The following is a 16,593-nucleotide window of genomic DNA, read 5'->3' on the forward strand; positions in this document are numbered from 1 at the left end:
CACATGCCAAAGATGTACAGGTTTGTAGGTTATTTGGCTTTCGTAAAAAATGTGACTTGTCCTTAGTGTGTACTGGACAGTTTGATCGCTGGTTGGCACAGACTCGATGGGCTGAACGGCCTGTTTCCCCACCATCTCCAACGTCTAAAGTGATCAATTGCACCAGCATTTGAACTTTAGCTTCAACTTGTATTTGGTGGTGGTGTGGAAGTTGCAGATATGTAACGGGCACAATGCTTAGCTATGAAGAAGGGTCTCGACCCGAAACGTCACCCATTCCTTCTCTACTGAGATGCTGCCTGACCCGCTGAGTTACTCCAGCATTTTGTGAATAAATACCTTTGATTTGTACCAGCATCTGCAGTTATTTTCTTATACTTAGCTGGCAGATCTATGGAACATTGTCTAAAAGTCCAGGCTGTTCTGGCTTCCTGTCTTTCAGTAAAATGCATCAGTTAAAGCCCTACCTACCTATTGCACTTTAAAAGGGTGACTCTGATTCTGCTTTTAAGGACGTCATAAGGAATAGGAGTAGAATTAGGCAATTTAGCCCATCACGTCTACTCTGCCATTTTCAATCATGGCTGATCTATCTCTCCCTCCTAACCCCATTCTCTTGCCCTCTCCCCATATCCTCTGACACCTATACTAAACAAGAATCTATCTATGCCGTAAAAAAATTCACTGACGGCCTCCACAGCCTTCTGTGGCAAAGAATTCCACAGATTCACCACCTTCTGACTAAAGAAATTTCACCTCTTTCAAAGATCTGGAGAAAGTCATCCACACCTTTATATCCTCTCGCTTGGACTACTGCAACTCTCTGTATACTGGGATCAGTCAGTCATCCCTGTCCTGCCTGCAATCGGTCCAGAACGCGGCCGCAAGGCTCCTTACAGGTACCCAAAAGAGAGACCATATTACCCCTATTCTGGCCTCACTCCACTGGCTGCCAGTACAGTTCAGAATCGATTTCAAGATGATCTTGTTTGTCTATAAAGCCCTAAATGGGCTTGCCCCCCCCCCCCCCCCCCACTAATATCAAAAACCTAACCCCTTACTCTACCTCCAGGTCCCTCAGCTCGGCTGACTTGGGGTCACCGGCTGTCACGCGGTCTAGGCTTAAGCTCGGGGGCGACCGCGCTTTTGCGGTTGCAGCTCCTAGACTGTAGAACAGCATCCCCCTCCCTATCAGATCTGCCCCCTCCATCGGCTCTTTTAAGTCCAGGCTCAAAACATACTTCTATTCTTTAGCGTTTTGAAGCCTTCTGATGGGGCTGTTTTTTGTTTTGTGCTGCTCCCTTTGAACAGTTTTTTGTGCCGGTGTGCTGTGATCTCTGTCTCTTATTGTGTTTTTAGTACCTGCTCTGATGTACAGCACTTTGGTCAATGTGGGTTGTTTTTAAATGTGCTTTTATAAATAAATTTGACTTGACTTTCCTAAATTAACGTTCTTTAGTTCTGAATAACCTTTAATTCTGGAAGCTGCTATTGTCCTTCATGCTAAAGATTGTGTATTTATGTTTGAATCATACAAAATAGAAACAGGCCCTTCATCCCAACTTTCCCATGCTGACCAAGGTTCCCCATCAATGCTAGTCCCCTTTGGCCCGTATCCTACTAAACCTTTCCTATCCATGCACTTGGCCAAATGTCTTTTAAATGTTATACCAGGTTAATTCCCGGAATGGCGGGACTGTCGTATGTTGAAAGGCTGGAGCAATTAGGCTTGTATACACTGGAATTTAGAAGGATGAGGGGGGATCTTATTGAAACATATAAGATAATTAGGGGATTGGACACATTAAAGGCAGGAAACATGTTCCCAATGTTGGGGGAGTACAGAACAAGGGGCCACAGTTTAAGAATAAGGGGTAGGCCATTTAGAACAGAGATGAGGAAAAACTTTTTCAGTCAGAGAGTGGTGAAGGTGTGGAATTCTCTGCCTCAGAAGGCAGTGGAGGCCAGTTCGTTGGATGCTTTCAAGAGAGATCTGGATAGAGCTCTTAAGGATAGCGGAGTGAGGGGATATGGGGAGAAGGCAGGAACGGGGTACTGATTAAGAGTGATCAGCCATGATCGCATTGAATGGCGGTACTGGCTCGAAGGGCTGAATGGCCTACTCCTGCACCTATTGTCTATTGTCTATTATAATATCTGCCGCAATTGCCTCTTCTGGCAATAGACACGGAAATGCTGGAGTAACTCGCGTGTCAGGCGGTGACCACAGTTATAAATGGTTAACTCATTTTAGTTGCAAGGCATATCTTAAGATTGTGAAAGATTATTTCAAATGAATATCATTTATTCTCCACTCATTTTTATGAATAACACATCCGTGCAGCACATTTTTGTACTTGGAACTACAGTGCCATAGAAACCCCTGACACAGATGTTCACAGACACAAAATGCTGGAGGAACTCAGTGGGTCAGGCAGCATTTCTGGAGAAAAGGAATGGGTGACATTTCAGGTCAGAATGCTTCTTCAGACGTTCCAAACCAAAACGTCTCCTTTTCTCCGGAGATGCTGCCTTACCCGTGTTATTCCAGCATTTTGTCTATCTTCAGTGCAAACCAATATCTGCAGTTCCTTCCTACAAACCTCTTCTGGCAGCTCGTTCCATTTCCCTACCACCCTCTGTATGGGGGAAAACTACCCTTTGGGTTCCGATTAAATCTTTCTCCTCTAAACCTGGTGTTCTTGCAAGCGAAGTATCAAACCACAAGTAAACATTTATCTTGGTGGGAATTAATTTGTACTTGTTCTGTTAGTTGCATTCGGAGCCAAAGTTGATGTATCCCAAATTTATTAACCAAAAGTAAAAATATGCCTTAAAGCCAAATAAAAGCGAGAAGCTTGGTGTGAATTAATCAATGCCAATAGGTTTATAGTTAACATTAACAGACTAGTTACTGGCGAACTTCTAGCTATAACACAGTTAAAACATTGCAAAAATGTCTGCCTTGCACCAGAAGGAATGTGATGTTTGTTTTGCAAGATTTAGTTTAGAGATACAGCACAGAAGCAGGCCCTTTGGCTCACCAAGTCCGCACCGACCAGCGATCCCCGCACACGCACTATCCTACTACACACACTAGGAATTACAATTACACCAAGCCAATTAACCTACAAACCTGTATGCATTTGGAATGTGCGGAAACTGGAGATCCCAGAGAAAACCCACGGGGGAACGTACAGACTGCACCCATAGTCAGGATTGAACCCGGCTCTGGTGCTGTAAGGCAGCAACTCTACCGCTGCGCATCCATGCCGCCCATAAAGCTGACTGGGCCTGATGAGAAGTAAATATTACATTTTCACTACTCTGCTGTCTTTGAAGAGATTTTGTTTAGTGAGCCAAACCACTGCCTGTAAGTGGTTACATAACAGTATGTAAAGATTCCGTGGCAAAAACCTGTTTTGGCCAATTGACTTATTTGGGTTTGTACGTCTTGTTCTTCTAACAATAGGGAACTCCTTGTCCTGTTGCATTATCAAATTTGTCCATCTGATTATTACTGGTGTTTTTCCAGAAGCTGTCACTAACGTTTTCCATTTAACAGTGTAACCTTATCGTGAACGGTTACAGGCTTTTCCCCCTAAAAGTATAAATCCTGGCATTCTGAGGTTGAGTGGAACTGTCATAATGCCCTTCAGGTCATAAGAGCACAGTTAAGTGATTCAATCCATCCAGTCCACTCTCTAGATCATGGCTGATCTATTTCCCCCTCAGCCTCGTTCTTCTGTCTTCTCCCTGTAATCTTTGCCTGACACCAGTTGCGAATTGAGAACCATTATCTGATAGGTTTCAATGTGATTCCCCAAGTATAGGCCCAGAGCCAGCAAACACTCCTAGTGTGTTAGCCAAATAGCCCCAGGATCATTCTCTAAACCACCTTCAACACCAGCACATCCTCCGATATGAGGCCCAAAACATATCAAACCCTTAAACATACCTGTCCCTTTGCCTCCCCCCTCGACTCCATCCAAGGACCCAAACAGTCTTTCCAGGTGAGGCAGAGATTCACCTGCACCTCCTCCAACCTCATCTATTGTTTCCGCTGCTCCAGATATCAACTTCTCTACATCGGTGAGACCAAGCGCAGGCTCGGCGATCGTTTTGCTGAACACCTCCGCTCAGTCCGACTCAAGCAACCTGATCTCCCGGTGGCTCAGCACTTCAACTCCCCCTCCCATTCCCAATCTGACCTTTCTGTCAAGGGCCTCCTCCATTATCAGAGTGAGGCCCAGCGCAAATTGGAGGAACAGCACCTCATATTTCGCATGGGCAGCTTACACCCCAGCGGTATGAACATTGACTTCTCTAACTTCAGGTAGTCCCTGCTTCCCCTCCCTATCCCCTCCCCCTTCCCAGTTCTCCCACTATTCTTCCTATTTCTGGCTATATCCTATCTTTGTCCCGACCCCTCCCCTGACATCAGTCTGAAGAAGGGTCTCGACCTGAAATGTCACCCAATCCTTCTCTCCCGAGATGCTGCCTGACCCGCTGAGTTACTCCAGCATTTTGTGTCTACCTACAAGCCCTTATCTATTTGAGACCTTTACTTGCATCAAACGTTTAATGCAGGGTGATTTTAATTATTTCAACAAGCCCACATCCCAAAGACATGCATGCTTGTAGGTTAATTGTCCTCTGTAAATTGCCTCTTGCGTAGCGAGTAGATGAGAAAGTGGGGTATCATAGAACTAGTATGAATGCTGAAGAGTCTGAAGAAAGGTCTCAAACTGAAACGCCACCCATTCCTTCTATCCAGAGATGCTGCCTGTCCCGCTAAGTTACTCTAGCATTTTGTCAATCTTCGGTGTAAACCAGCATCACTAGTTACTTCCTACACATAGTATGAACGCTGGTCGGCGAGGACTTGGTGGGCCGAAGGCTGTATCTCCAAGCTAAGTCAACAATATCTTGTGCACTTGTAGCTGAATTAAAAATACATAGGACGTGTCTCAGAAAAGCCTCTGGTGACTGTGGACTTTGCATGTTTACTGTGACTATGTGGGTTCCCTCCAACGGGTTTGGTTTCTTCCCACATCCTATGATATGTTAGATGGTGGGTGCTTGGCAACTGTGCATTAATAAATTATCCCCCAGAGTGGAAGCAGATTGATGGTAATAGCTTATTGGAAAAATAAGTGAGGGAATGGGGTTGATGTGAAGCCAGCATCTGCGAGATGGACTGAGTAGCCTGTTAGTATGACATAGTATGAACTTTTGAACAATTGTATGTTGGATGGAATGTTAATTGCTTCTGGATCTTAATAGCAGCAGAATCTGATTAAGTTTGTCTTATTTTGCATTATTTTCCTTGAACAATCATATCACTTGCTGTTGTCTTTATCAGGATGTTTATTTTATCCTAATGTGCCCTTTTGTCATGGTGTTAACTGGGCATTTTTGGATGGACTGAATGAAGAGTAGAAATTTCTATGCTGCAGACAAGTAAACATAGCTTAGCCTTTGGGTTCTGCAAATATTAATATTCAAATAACTGGAAACTTCAATGTTAACAAATAGCAGCTGTTTCCATAACATCATTGCAAATTTAATTTTAATGGGGTTTAAATGTGATTTTGAAATGACTGTCTTGTGTTTTTGCGTTCAAGTAATGTTAATATATATCTGCTCTTTTTCAGATGTACAAGAGATTGATGAGTCCCTGGAGTCAAAGGTAAACTTTAATCTTTCCTTTAATAAAAAGCTAAGTGCTGGAGTAACTCAGTGGGTCAGTGGATGGATGACGTTTAGGGTCGGGACCCTTCAGACTGATTGTTACGGGCAGGGTGGTCGAGGGACGAAGGGCAAGGCAAAGCATGGCAGGTAATAGGTAATGTGTAGGAAGGAACTGCAGATGCTGGTTTAAACCGAAGATAGACACAAAGCTGGAGTAACTCAGCGGGTCAGGCAGCATCTCTGGAGAGAAGGAATGGCTGATGTTTCGGGCCGAGACCCTTCAGACTGTCAGGGGAAAGGGAAACAAGAGATATAGATGGTGATATAGAGACTTATAGAACAAATGAATGAATAATATGCAAAAAAGTAACTATGATCAAGGAAAGGTGGAGCCCACAATGGTCCATTGTTGCACTAGGTAAACACAGGTGAGGGAGGGTTTTGATAGGCAGATGGTTGGGTCAAAGGCTAGAGATGAAAGAAAGAGGCAAGGAATGAAGACTTGTGAACTGTGTAACCAGAGGAAGAAATGTTGGAGTGGGTGGGGGGGAGGGAGGAAACTGGTGTGAGTCCAGATAGGACACAGGAGGGGTGGAAGAAACGGTGTGTGAGCCAGAAAGGTAACAAGAGGGGAGGGCTAATTAAAGGTCACCTATAATTGCAGAGTACAATGTTCATACTGTTGGGAGTATTTACCTTGCCTTTCTAAGAAGCTGCAGCAGAGATTGAGTGATTATAGCTGCTTGAAAGATAAATATCTGGTGCAGAGAGGAGTAAAGTTGTGCAATGAACTATTGCAAACGGCACTGATGTTTAAATTTTCCTCTACCTATTTAAGGACAATAAAAAGGCTTTTCATCGAGGAAAGGAATGGGATAGGATATGAAGCTGGTTGCAACAGTGCTGTCAGAAGGCCTATTTGAATAATATAATCAGCAGAGTGGTCCATAACTGGAATGTCATAAATGTTTTTTTAGGATTGAGGCTGACCTGCTAATAACCTTTCCCTCCACCCTGCCTGAATTAGCACTTTTCTCCCCCTCTCCTGCATTCTTTTCTCTAGATTCATCATTTGCAACGCTTTAACTCAACTATCTCTTGCCTTGTTTTAATCTCTGGACATTGTTCCAACCATCTGCTTAACAACCCCCCCTTTGCCTGTGTCCCCATCTTACCTGCCACTCTTTATCCTGCCTCTGCTCTCGAGCAACTTCCTTCCCCTTTACAATCAGTCTGAAGAAGGGTTCTGACCTGAAATGTTATCGGAGAATAATGCTTTGAATTGTTTTCATGTTGTAATTTCAAGTGCGCCAGTGTATAAACATGCTTCAATTCCTTTTGGGAAATTTTTAGTGCCTTTAAAGTGCCCGCTTCTAACATTTGTTTAAGAGCCAAATGTTTAGTCTCATCCACTGCTCAGGCACGCATGTTATCTTTCATAGCAGCATGATGGTACAGCTGGTAGAGCTGCTACCTCTGCCAAGGAGCAGGGTTAAATCCTGACCTCGGACACTGTCTGTGTGGAGTTTGCACATTCTCCTCGTAACTGGGTTTGCTCTGGGTGCTGTGGGTTCCTCCCACATCCCAAAGACGTGCAGGTTTGTAGGTTAATTGGCCTCTGCAAAATCCCCTTGGTGTGTAATGAGTGGATGTGAAAGTGGGATAACATGGAACTAGTGTGAACAGGTGATCAATGGTCAGCGTAGACCAAGGGGCCCATTTCCATTTTGTATCTTTTGAATTACAGTGCCCTCCATAATGTTTGGGACAAAGTCCCATTATTTAGTTATTTGCCTCTGTACTCCACAATTTGAGATTTGTAATAGAAAAAAATCACATGTGGTTAAAGTGCACATTGTCAGATTTTAATAAAGGCCATTTTAATATATTTTTGTTTCACCATGTAGAAATTACAGCAATGTTTATACATAGTTCCCCCCATTTCAGGGCACCATAATGTTTGGGACACAGCAATGTCATGTAAATGAAAGTAGTCATGTTTAGTATTTTGTTGCATATCCTTTGCATGCCATGACTGCTTGAAGTCTGCGATTCATGGACATCACCTGTTGCTGGGTGCCTTCTCTGGTGATGCTCTGCCAGGCCTGTATTGCAGCTATCTTTAGCTTATACTTGTTTTGGGGGCTAGTCCTCTTCAGTTTTCGCTTCAGCATATAAAAAGCATGCTCACTTGGCTTCAGATCCAGTGAATGACTTGGCCACTCAATAATTGACTTTTTTAGCTTTGAAAAACACCTTTGTTGCTTTTGCAGTATGTTTGGGATCATTGTCTTGCTGTAGAATGAACTGCTGGCCAATGAGCTTTGAGGCATTTGTTTGAACGAGCAGATAGGATGTGTCTATATACTTCAGAATTCATTACGCTACTACCATCAGCAGTTGTATCATCAATGAATATAAGTGAGCCAGTACCTTCAGCAGCCATACATGCCCAGGCCATAACACCCCCACCACTGTGTTTCACATGAGGTGGTATGCTTTGGATCTTGTGCAGTTCCTTCTCTCCTCCATACTTTGCTCTTGCCATCACTCTGGTGTAAGTTAATCTTCGTCTCATCTGTCCAGAGAACCTTTTCCCAGAACTCCGGTTGCTCTTTCAAGTACTTCTTGGCAAACTGTAACCTGGCCATCCTATTTTTGCGGCTAACCAGTGGTTTGCATCTTGCAGTGTAGCCTCCATATTTCTGTTCATGAATTATTCTGCGGACAGTGGTCATTGACAAATCCTCACCTGACTCCTGAAGAGTGTTTCTGATCTGTCGGACAGGTGTTTCGGGATTTTTCTTTATTATAGAGAGAATTCTGTCATCAGCTGTGGAGGTTTTCCTTGGCCTGCCAGTGCCTTTGCGATTAGTAAGTGCTCTCTTTCTTAATGATGTTCCAAGCAGTTGATTTTAGTAAGCCTAAGGTTTGGCTGATGTCTCTAACAGTTTTATTCTTGTTTCTCAGTCTGATAATGGCTTCTTTGACTTTCATTGGCACAACTTTGGTCCTCGTGTTGATAAACAGCAATAAAAGTTTCCAAATGTGATGGAAAGGCTAGAGGAAAGACTGGGTGCTGAGACTCTCTTATACCTGCATTAAGGAGGCATTTAAACACACCTGAGCAATTACAGACACCTGTGAAGCCATGTGTCCCAAACATTATGGTGCCCTGAAATGGGGGGACGATGTATAAACACAACTGTAATTTCTACATGGTGAAACCAAAATGTATAAAAATTCCCTTTAATAAAATCTGTCAATGTGCACTTTAACCACATGTGATTTTTTTTTTCTATTACAAATCTCAAATTGTGGAGTACAGAGGCAAATAAATGATGGGTCTTTGTCCCAAACATTATGGAGGGCACTACAGTTCCTCTTCTCTGGGTGGAGTTTCATTGCTTCTAGCCATTTTAATTTAAAAGTGCATTTAATGCTCATTAAGGTGATGTGAATTCTACATTTGCACATTCCCTTTCAGTCAGATCAACAGAGTGAACACATAGACCAGTCAGCAGGAACTAGAGTTGTTGCTGGGCAGATCATGGACTCCACAGAAGACTTTGGAGAAAGTAAATCTGATGATGAAGCTGCATCAGAAGATGTAAACCCAGAAATAGATGTTCAAAAAGGCAAGACCCAAATATAATTTAATAAAAATGTAATAAAATGGAACTGCGGTTGCTGGTTTATACCAAAGATAGACGGACAATGCTTGAATAATTCAACTGGTCAGACAGCATCTCTGGAGAAAATGAATAGGAAGAAGGGTCCCAATCCAAAACATCACCTATCCATTTTCTCCAAAGATGCTGCCACTGAGTTACTCCTGCAATTTGTCTGTCCCAAATATAATTTTGTTTTGTGAACTTTCAAATGATGGGTTTTATCACTAGGTTATAAAGGAGCCCACTGGAGTTACTATGGACCTAATCAGCCACCTCCTCTCCTCCCCTCCCTCCTCCCTCTTTCCTACCTTCCTAACTACATTCTGGGTTCTTCTGGTATAGAGCCAAATGCAGCTGCACTTTGTAGGAGTTTGCTTTAGGGAAGCCAGAACTACGAGGCCACTTATTCATGCTGGTTATTTATTGATCTGCAAGGCTGAGTGCGTAGGTCATGTGAAAGTAGTTGGCTTGTTTACAATTTTTGAATAATTGGTCCCAGTGCAATAGAGTTGCTGGTGCTCAACGACGCTGTACTACCCCATTGTTTATCTTCTGTATTGCTTATTGTAGCAAAGGCCAAAACTTTATAGCAGTGCTGGGACTACACTATTACACATGTGATGAGGTTGCTATTAGAACAAGGGAGCCAAGGATTCTTTTTCCACCAGAAGAAGTGACCCCTGTCATTCCCAACCTTAACCTATGCCCATCGCCCTTCTCGCTTATGACTGGGGCTTTGTAACTGTTCCCTAGCTGCCCCCACTAGGGCAAGTCATCTGCAGTTGTTGCATGACTCTGTTATATCTAAAGTATATGGTTCCTTAGGAAGAGATGATCATTCACTTTGGATTTCTGTCTTGAAATTCTGTCGTTGAATGAGTAACATGAAGTGAATACTCTGCATTGACCATAACATGACAATATAAATGGCTATTGTCATTCATACAACAGCCTGATAATTTTTCTTGTAGAATTCAATCTGCAAAGTCAATGTAGTTTAAAATTTGAAAAAATGGAGTGCCAGTGAACTAATGTACTGAAAGTTGGTCTGTTAAGTGGGGTTGCGATGTAGAGCCTTTATTAAACTAGCAGATAAAACCATTTTTTTGTTGTTAGTTTCACAAATGGTCTACCTTCTAATTTACTGTTGGTTGCCTACCAGAGTAAAATTTGCTGCTGAGCCCTACAGCTTTTATTTGACTCTCTGTGAAACTCTTCCGTCTAAAAATAAGATTTGATCTTATCACTTGCATGCTATAATGAGATGTGGTCAGCAGTAATGTAAGCAGGTGTTTGGTTCTTCACGTCCATAATTAATGTTATGCCACGTATGCAAAGGGAGTTTCTGTACATAATGCAAAGGCTTGAGAGGGAAGGCTTGATGTGAAACTTGATGTGAAACGTTTCCTTTGATTGCTCAATCAGTTCAGCTTTATGTTGATACTTAACGTTTTAATGTCACTTCGAGTTAAGCTGGGAGGTATCCCATGCAATTGGCCAAAGGCTGCATATTTATTACAGAATTAACATTTTTGAGTAAAACCTTTACTGCTATTTTCAACCAAAGTTTACTTTGAATTGAACCGTGTAAAGGTGCCCTGTTAAATCTATGAATAGCTATAGGGAATGTTGATGTGATCGCCTGATTTAAATCCAGTTTAATTTTGTTTGTGACATTGGATGCAAGTTGTTGTTGAGTCATTTTGTATATGTTAGATCTGAAATTGGAAGCTAGTCATAAAGTGTGCATTACAAATGTCAATAACTTGGCTAGCAAAATGTTATTTTTACTGGGCAGTCTTCTCCACAATGCATGAGTTTAATAGCCAAACAATCTTTCTGGACCATTTGAAAAACCCACACACCTAAGGCAGACACACGTAAACACTATGGAATGTACCTTGCTCCTTTTGTATTATGCTGCCTGGGTTTGAGGGCCTGAGTTATAGGAAAGGTTGGGCATCCTTGGACTTAATTGACTGGCGCACAAGAGTCCGAGGGGCGATCTTATGGAGGTGTATTAAATCAGGAGGGGAAAAGCTTGGGTGAGAGCACAGTCTTTATCCAACGTAGGGAATCAAGAACCAGAGAACATGGGTTTAAGGTGCGTGGGGCGAGATTTAATAGGGAACTAAGGGGCAATTTTCCCACTCGGAGGTGTTGAGTATATGGAATGACCTGCCAGAGGAAATGGTTGAGGCAGTTACGACAACAGCACTTAAAACACACTTGGACAGGTACACGGATAGGAAATGTTTAGAGGGATACTGGCCAACTGTGGGCAGGAAGGACTGGTGTAGAAGGGGTATCTTGGTCAGCTAGATCTATTTGGGCCAAAGGGCCTGTTTCCATGTTGTGTGACTCTATCGTTCTTGTATCTTTTATATTTAATCTAATATATCTTTTTATACTTAACGTACCCAGCTCTGAGCTGAATGGTTCCCATGTTGAATATTGGAAGACCACTCAATGGTTTCAAATGTAACATATGCAAGCAGCAGACGAATACTGGAAATCTGAATTGAAAACAGAAAGTGCTGTTAACACTAGGCTAAGAAACAGCTCCAGAGAGGCTAACTCTACAGGTCAATGACCTTTCATCAAACTCCAGTTTGTGCAGTCTGGCATGTAAAGCAAAATAATTCTGTTCCTTAATTTGTGCTTAAATCAAATTAAACTTTTTGCTTTAAATCCTATAGCAATTGGTGGCACTGCTGACGGTGAATTGTGTGTGTTTCCCTTCCTGTTCACGGACCGGGAGTACCTAAGCTGTACTACCGATGGAAGAGATGATGACAGACTCTGGTGTGCAACAACCAACAACTTTAATCAGGACAAGAAATGGGGATTTTGTGAAAGTGGGTGATTCTCTATTTTTTTTTAAGCGCTTTTTATATATATATATATACCAAATCTCTCTTTGCAAAACGTCGAAGTACTAAAGCTTGAATGTTGACGGTGCTAGTTTTGCAGCCTGTTGTAGGATTTGGGCAAATTGTTACTTTCCATGTAATGGCACCATTCTCTTGTAACCTGTCCTCTCCTGTCCTGTTACTATCCTTGAATCTTAATTGTAAGAAGCATATTTATAGAAACATAGAAAGTAGGTGCAGGAGTAGGCCATTCGGCCCATTCAATATGATCATGGCTGATCATCCAACTCAGTATCCTGTACCTGCCTTCTCTCCATACCCCCTGATCCCTTTAGCCACAAGGGCCACATCTAACTCCCTCTTAAATATAGCCAATGAACTGGCCTCAACCACCTTCTGTGGCAAAGAATTCCACAGATTCACCACTCTCTGTGTGAAAAAAAACTTTCTCATCTCGGTCCTAAAAGACTTCCCCCTTATCCTTAAACTGTGACCCCTTGTTCTGGACTTCCCCAACATCAGGAACAATCTTCCTGCATCTAGCCTGTCCAACCCCTTAAGAATTTTGTAAGTTTCTATAAGATCCCCCCTCAATCTTCTAAATTCCAGCGAGTACAAGCCGAGTCTATCCAGTCTTTCTTCATATGAAAGTCCTGCCATCCCAGGAATCAATCTGGTGAACCTTCTCTGTACTCCCTCTATGGCAAGAATGTCTTTCCTCGGATTAGGAGACCAAAACTGTACGCAATACTCCAGGTGTGGTCTCACCAATGCCCTGTACAACTGCAGTAGAACCTCCCTGCTCCTATACTCAAATCCTTTTGCTATGAATGCTAACATACCATTCGATTATCCATTGATATAAACATGAAATATTTGCAATAATGAGTACAATGCGAATCTATAGTTACAAAATGCTGGTTGGCTTTCATAACGATATAAAATGATTGGACCAGGTGTTCTGTGAACACTATTTGGTCTACATTTCCTGATTGAACATGTAATTGCCTTTTGCCAGCCTGTAATTTTATTTTGCTACACATCCAGTGCATGTATTGGCACTGTAATTTGTTTAAAACAAAAACTCATCTTGCAGGAATTTGATGTCATTTATCTTTATTGCTTTCTTTTCTCTTGTTCCATTATCTCTCCAAGCAAATCTTTCAGTTCTAGGCCGAGTTTGCATGATTTTGATTTTGACAATCTACCTGAAATCTAGACAAGGCGCCAAATATTTAAATCGATTCCCGAATCTAGAGGTTTTGCGTCTACAAGTTAATTTATTTTAATTTATAGAATGCCAAGAACCCTTGTGTTATTGCAGTGGTAATTTTACAATTAAAACTCTAGTTGGTCCTTCACACACTTGCTCTAACACCTCTATTCTAGCTGATGAAGAAGCCAGTCAAAGGAAGTTTGCACAGGAAGCCGAGAAAATTTATCATACGGGAATGAAACTGATTAATGGCACAAGTAGAAAAAATCTAAAGAAAGAGTAAGTATTCTGATTTTCTATTCGGAATAGCTCATTGTTCTCATAAGACATAGGAGCAGAATTAGGCCATTCAGCCCATCAAGTCTGCTCTGCCATTCAATCATGGCTGATCCATCTTTCCCTCTCAAGCCCATTCTCTTGCCTTCTCTGCATAAGCTTTGACACCATTACTAATCAAGAACCCATCAATCTCAGCTTTAAAAATACCGAAATAATTGACCTCCACAGCCATCTGTGGTCATGAATTCCATAGATTCACCAACCTCTGGCTAAATAAATTCCTCCATCTCCTTTCTAAAGGTATGTTCTTTTAGTCTGAGACTGTGCCATCTGGTCCTAGAATGTTTTAATCCCTCTAATTAATCCAACCGATTCCTAAAGCAGGCCTTTCCTCAAGGCATGGATTTTTTTTGAGAGAGGTGCTCTAATCCGATGGCTCATTTATTAGATCTGTTGTCGTGGCTATCCCTCGGGTCGAGGATGATGGTCTATGTTCCGATGTCAGAACGAAGACCCCCCGTACGTTTGTATGTTTAACGTGCACTTGATGTTGCACTCCAAGGAGCACACGGTTCTTCACAAATCAATCAACTAATTCCAATGGCAAGGAAACCAAGGCGATTGGAGCTGATAGATCTGTTGCAGCCTTCATCCGCCTTCATAGCCGTTGAGTTCAAGATAACTTTGTCCGCCATTGAAGTCTTGTACGTTGGATCGTTCTTAATCTGGACCCTCATCTTCGACCTTACCGCCATGGGTGGCCCTACCAGAAGCTAGTGCTTCCGAAGGCATCGCTCTCGGAATCTTGGGGGCACGCAAGCCTCTTCACTACGACATGAAGAGGATTAGATGTGTACCACCAGCAAGGTTGACATTTGTCAAACCCTCTATCGGCCATTGAACCAAGTTGCTGGGCCATTTTGGAGGATGGTTATGGTTCAATCGTATTGGGATCGAGAGTCGAACATCGACCTGATTGGATTGGCATGGCAGACTTAATTCCCCAAAGTACATGAGCTAGGTGAATCATCTTAATTCCTGTCACTATTACTGAAACAAACTCTTAACTTCATTCACCAAATGTGGATTGAAGTTAAATTTCCGCAAATGCTGTGGGAGAATTCAAACTACAATTTGTCCATTTGGTCCGAGACCCATAGTTACATCCAGTAACATGGCAGCTGTGGTAATGCATCTTCAAACCAGGGAGTAGCATGACAAATTCATTTTCCATCCCCGATGGATGAAAGTGGTCTAGTTAAGTTTTACTTAATCAATAATTGACAATCTTGAATGTGCCAGTTAAAACTCCCTAGTACCATTGATTCTTCATGGTCCTTTGGTGTTTGGCCTCTGGGAGAATTATTAATGTTGGATCAAGTTTGGGTGCGTAGGGAGTTTCCAAAAGGAACTGTTGCCGGTCAGTCTTCCTGTGTTCAAAGTATCTTTGTAGAAACAAGGAACTGCAGATGCTGGTTTAGAAAGGATGATGCAAAGTGCTGGAGTAACTCGGCAGTTCAGGCAGCATCCCTGGAGAACATGGATAGATTACCTTTTAGTTCAGGACTCTTTAGACTGGGCTCTATCTAAAAAAAAAGTTCTTGGCCCAAAACCTAGCCTATCCATTTTCTCCAGGGCTGCTGTCTGACCTGCAGAGGTGCTCCAGCACTTTAATGTATCTTTCGTTTTCAATATCTGGAAAGTTTATTGCAAGAGTTGAAATTGTGCTGGAAGTCAATACTCATGTATCTTGTCTTCCATTCTGCTGGATCCTGCTTAAAGTGATTCTCTGGCACTGCTACCCCAGGCCCTGTAAATTGCCATGGATATATGGAAGCCTCCACTCCAATAATCCAGCTAAGTGTAGCCATGAGGTTAAAGCACAATCCCTGCAATGTTAGTGTGTCGGATTGAACATGGCCTCGCTGATGTTTAAATTGTTTGAACTCATGATCATTGAGAATTTGATAAACCTCGGGTGTTGAGTTCACTATAATGCTGTCAATTTCGTATCAACATTGTGGATAGTAAAATGGCATGGGGTGATGGTACAATGGATTCATTATGCTTTTAGCACAATGCAGAAGAATGCAGAGTTGATAGAACAGCTATTGGCATCAGCGCATTTAGTGAATTGTGTGCAATTCATCAGAAACATAGTATTCTGATCACCACCAATGCTTCCATTATAGTATATTGTTGTTGCATCCATGTATTTTTTTTAAATTTCACTTTAAATTCAGAGGCTATCAAATACTTGTGAAAGCAGCTGACATGGGGAGTACCAAGGCCATGGAGAAAGTTGGCTATGCCATGCTACTGGGCGATTACCTGCAATTGGACATTGGAACTGCAAAGAATGACTTTGAAATGCTTGCTGCGCTGGGGTCGCCAAAAGGTCAAACAGTAGGTGTGCTTTAACTACACGTGTAGGAAAGAACTCCACGGTAGACACAAACTCAGAGGGACAGACAGCATCTCTGGAGAGAAGGAATGGGTGACGTTTCGGGTCGAGACACTTCTTCAGAGTCTGAAGAAGGGTCTTGACCCGAAACGTCACCCATTCCTTCTCTCCAGGGATGCTGCCTGTCCCTCTGAGTTATTCCAGCATTTTGTGTCTGCCTTTGCTTTAACTACACAATCTTTATTCGTTGACTCTTGCTGCAGTTTATTGCAGTGACAGTAATTTGAAGTTAAATAGTAACGGGGTGTAACATAGATCTGTTGCATTGTTCCTTTTTAGAGCTACAACTTTTTAAAATTTAAAGCTGTTTTTTACTATGTAGTTTAAAATCTGAAGTTCTACTTATTAACTGTCTGTGGACATCGTATCTGAAATGGGCAATAATCAAGCTTT

At 42.2% G+C, this 16,593-nt stretch overlaps 1 protein-coding gene across 1 annotated transcript in view; it reads left to right on the forward strand.

The window, feature by feature from the left end:
- The window catches only part of sel1l (SEL1L adaptor subunit of SYVN1 ubiquitin ligase), a 43,727-nt gene that overhangs the window by 10,083 nt on the left and 17,051 nt on the right, over positions 1-16,593 (forward strand). Inside the window, exons 2-6 of the mRNA XM_078406848.1 lie at positions 5,658-5,692; positions 9,182-9,332; positions 12,068-12,226; positions 13,631-13,736; positions 15,980-16,142. Coding sequence (XP_078262974.1) covers positions 5,658-5,692; positions 9,182-9,332; positions 12,068-12,226; positions 13,631-13,736; positions 15,980-16,142 — 614 coding nt within the window. The remainder of the gene's footprint in view (positions 1-5,657; positions 5,693-9,181; positions 9,333-12,067; positions 12,227-13,630; positions 13,737-15,979; positions 16,143-16,593) is intronic.

This window comes from Rhinoraja longicauda, chromosome 10 (genome assembly GCF_053455715.1).
Source record: "Rhinoraja longicauda isolate Sanriku21f chromosome 10, sRhiLon1.1, whole genome shotgun sequence".
NCBI lineage: Eukaryota > Metazoa > Chordata > Chondrichthyes > Rajiformes > Arhynchobatidae > Rhinoraja > Rhinoraja longicauda.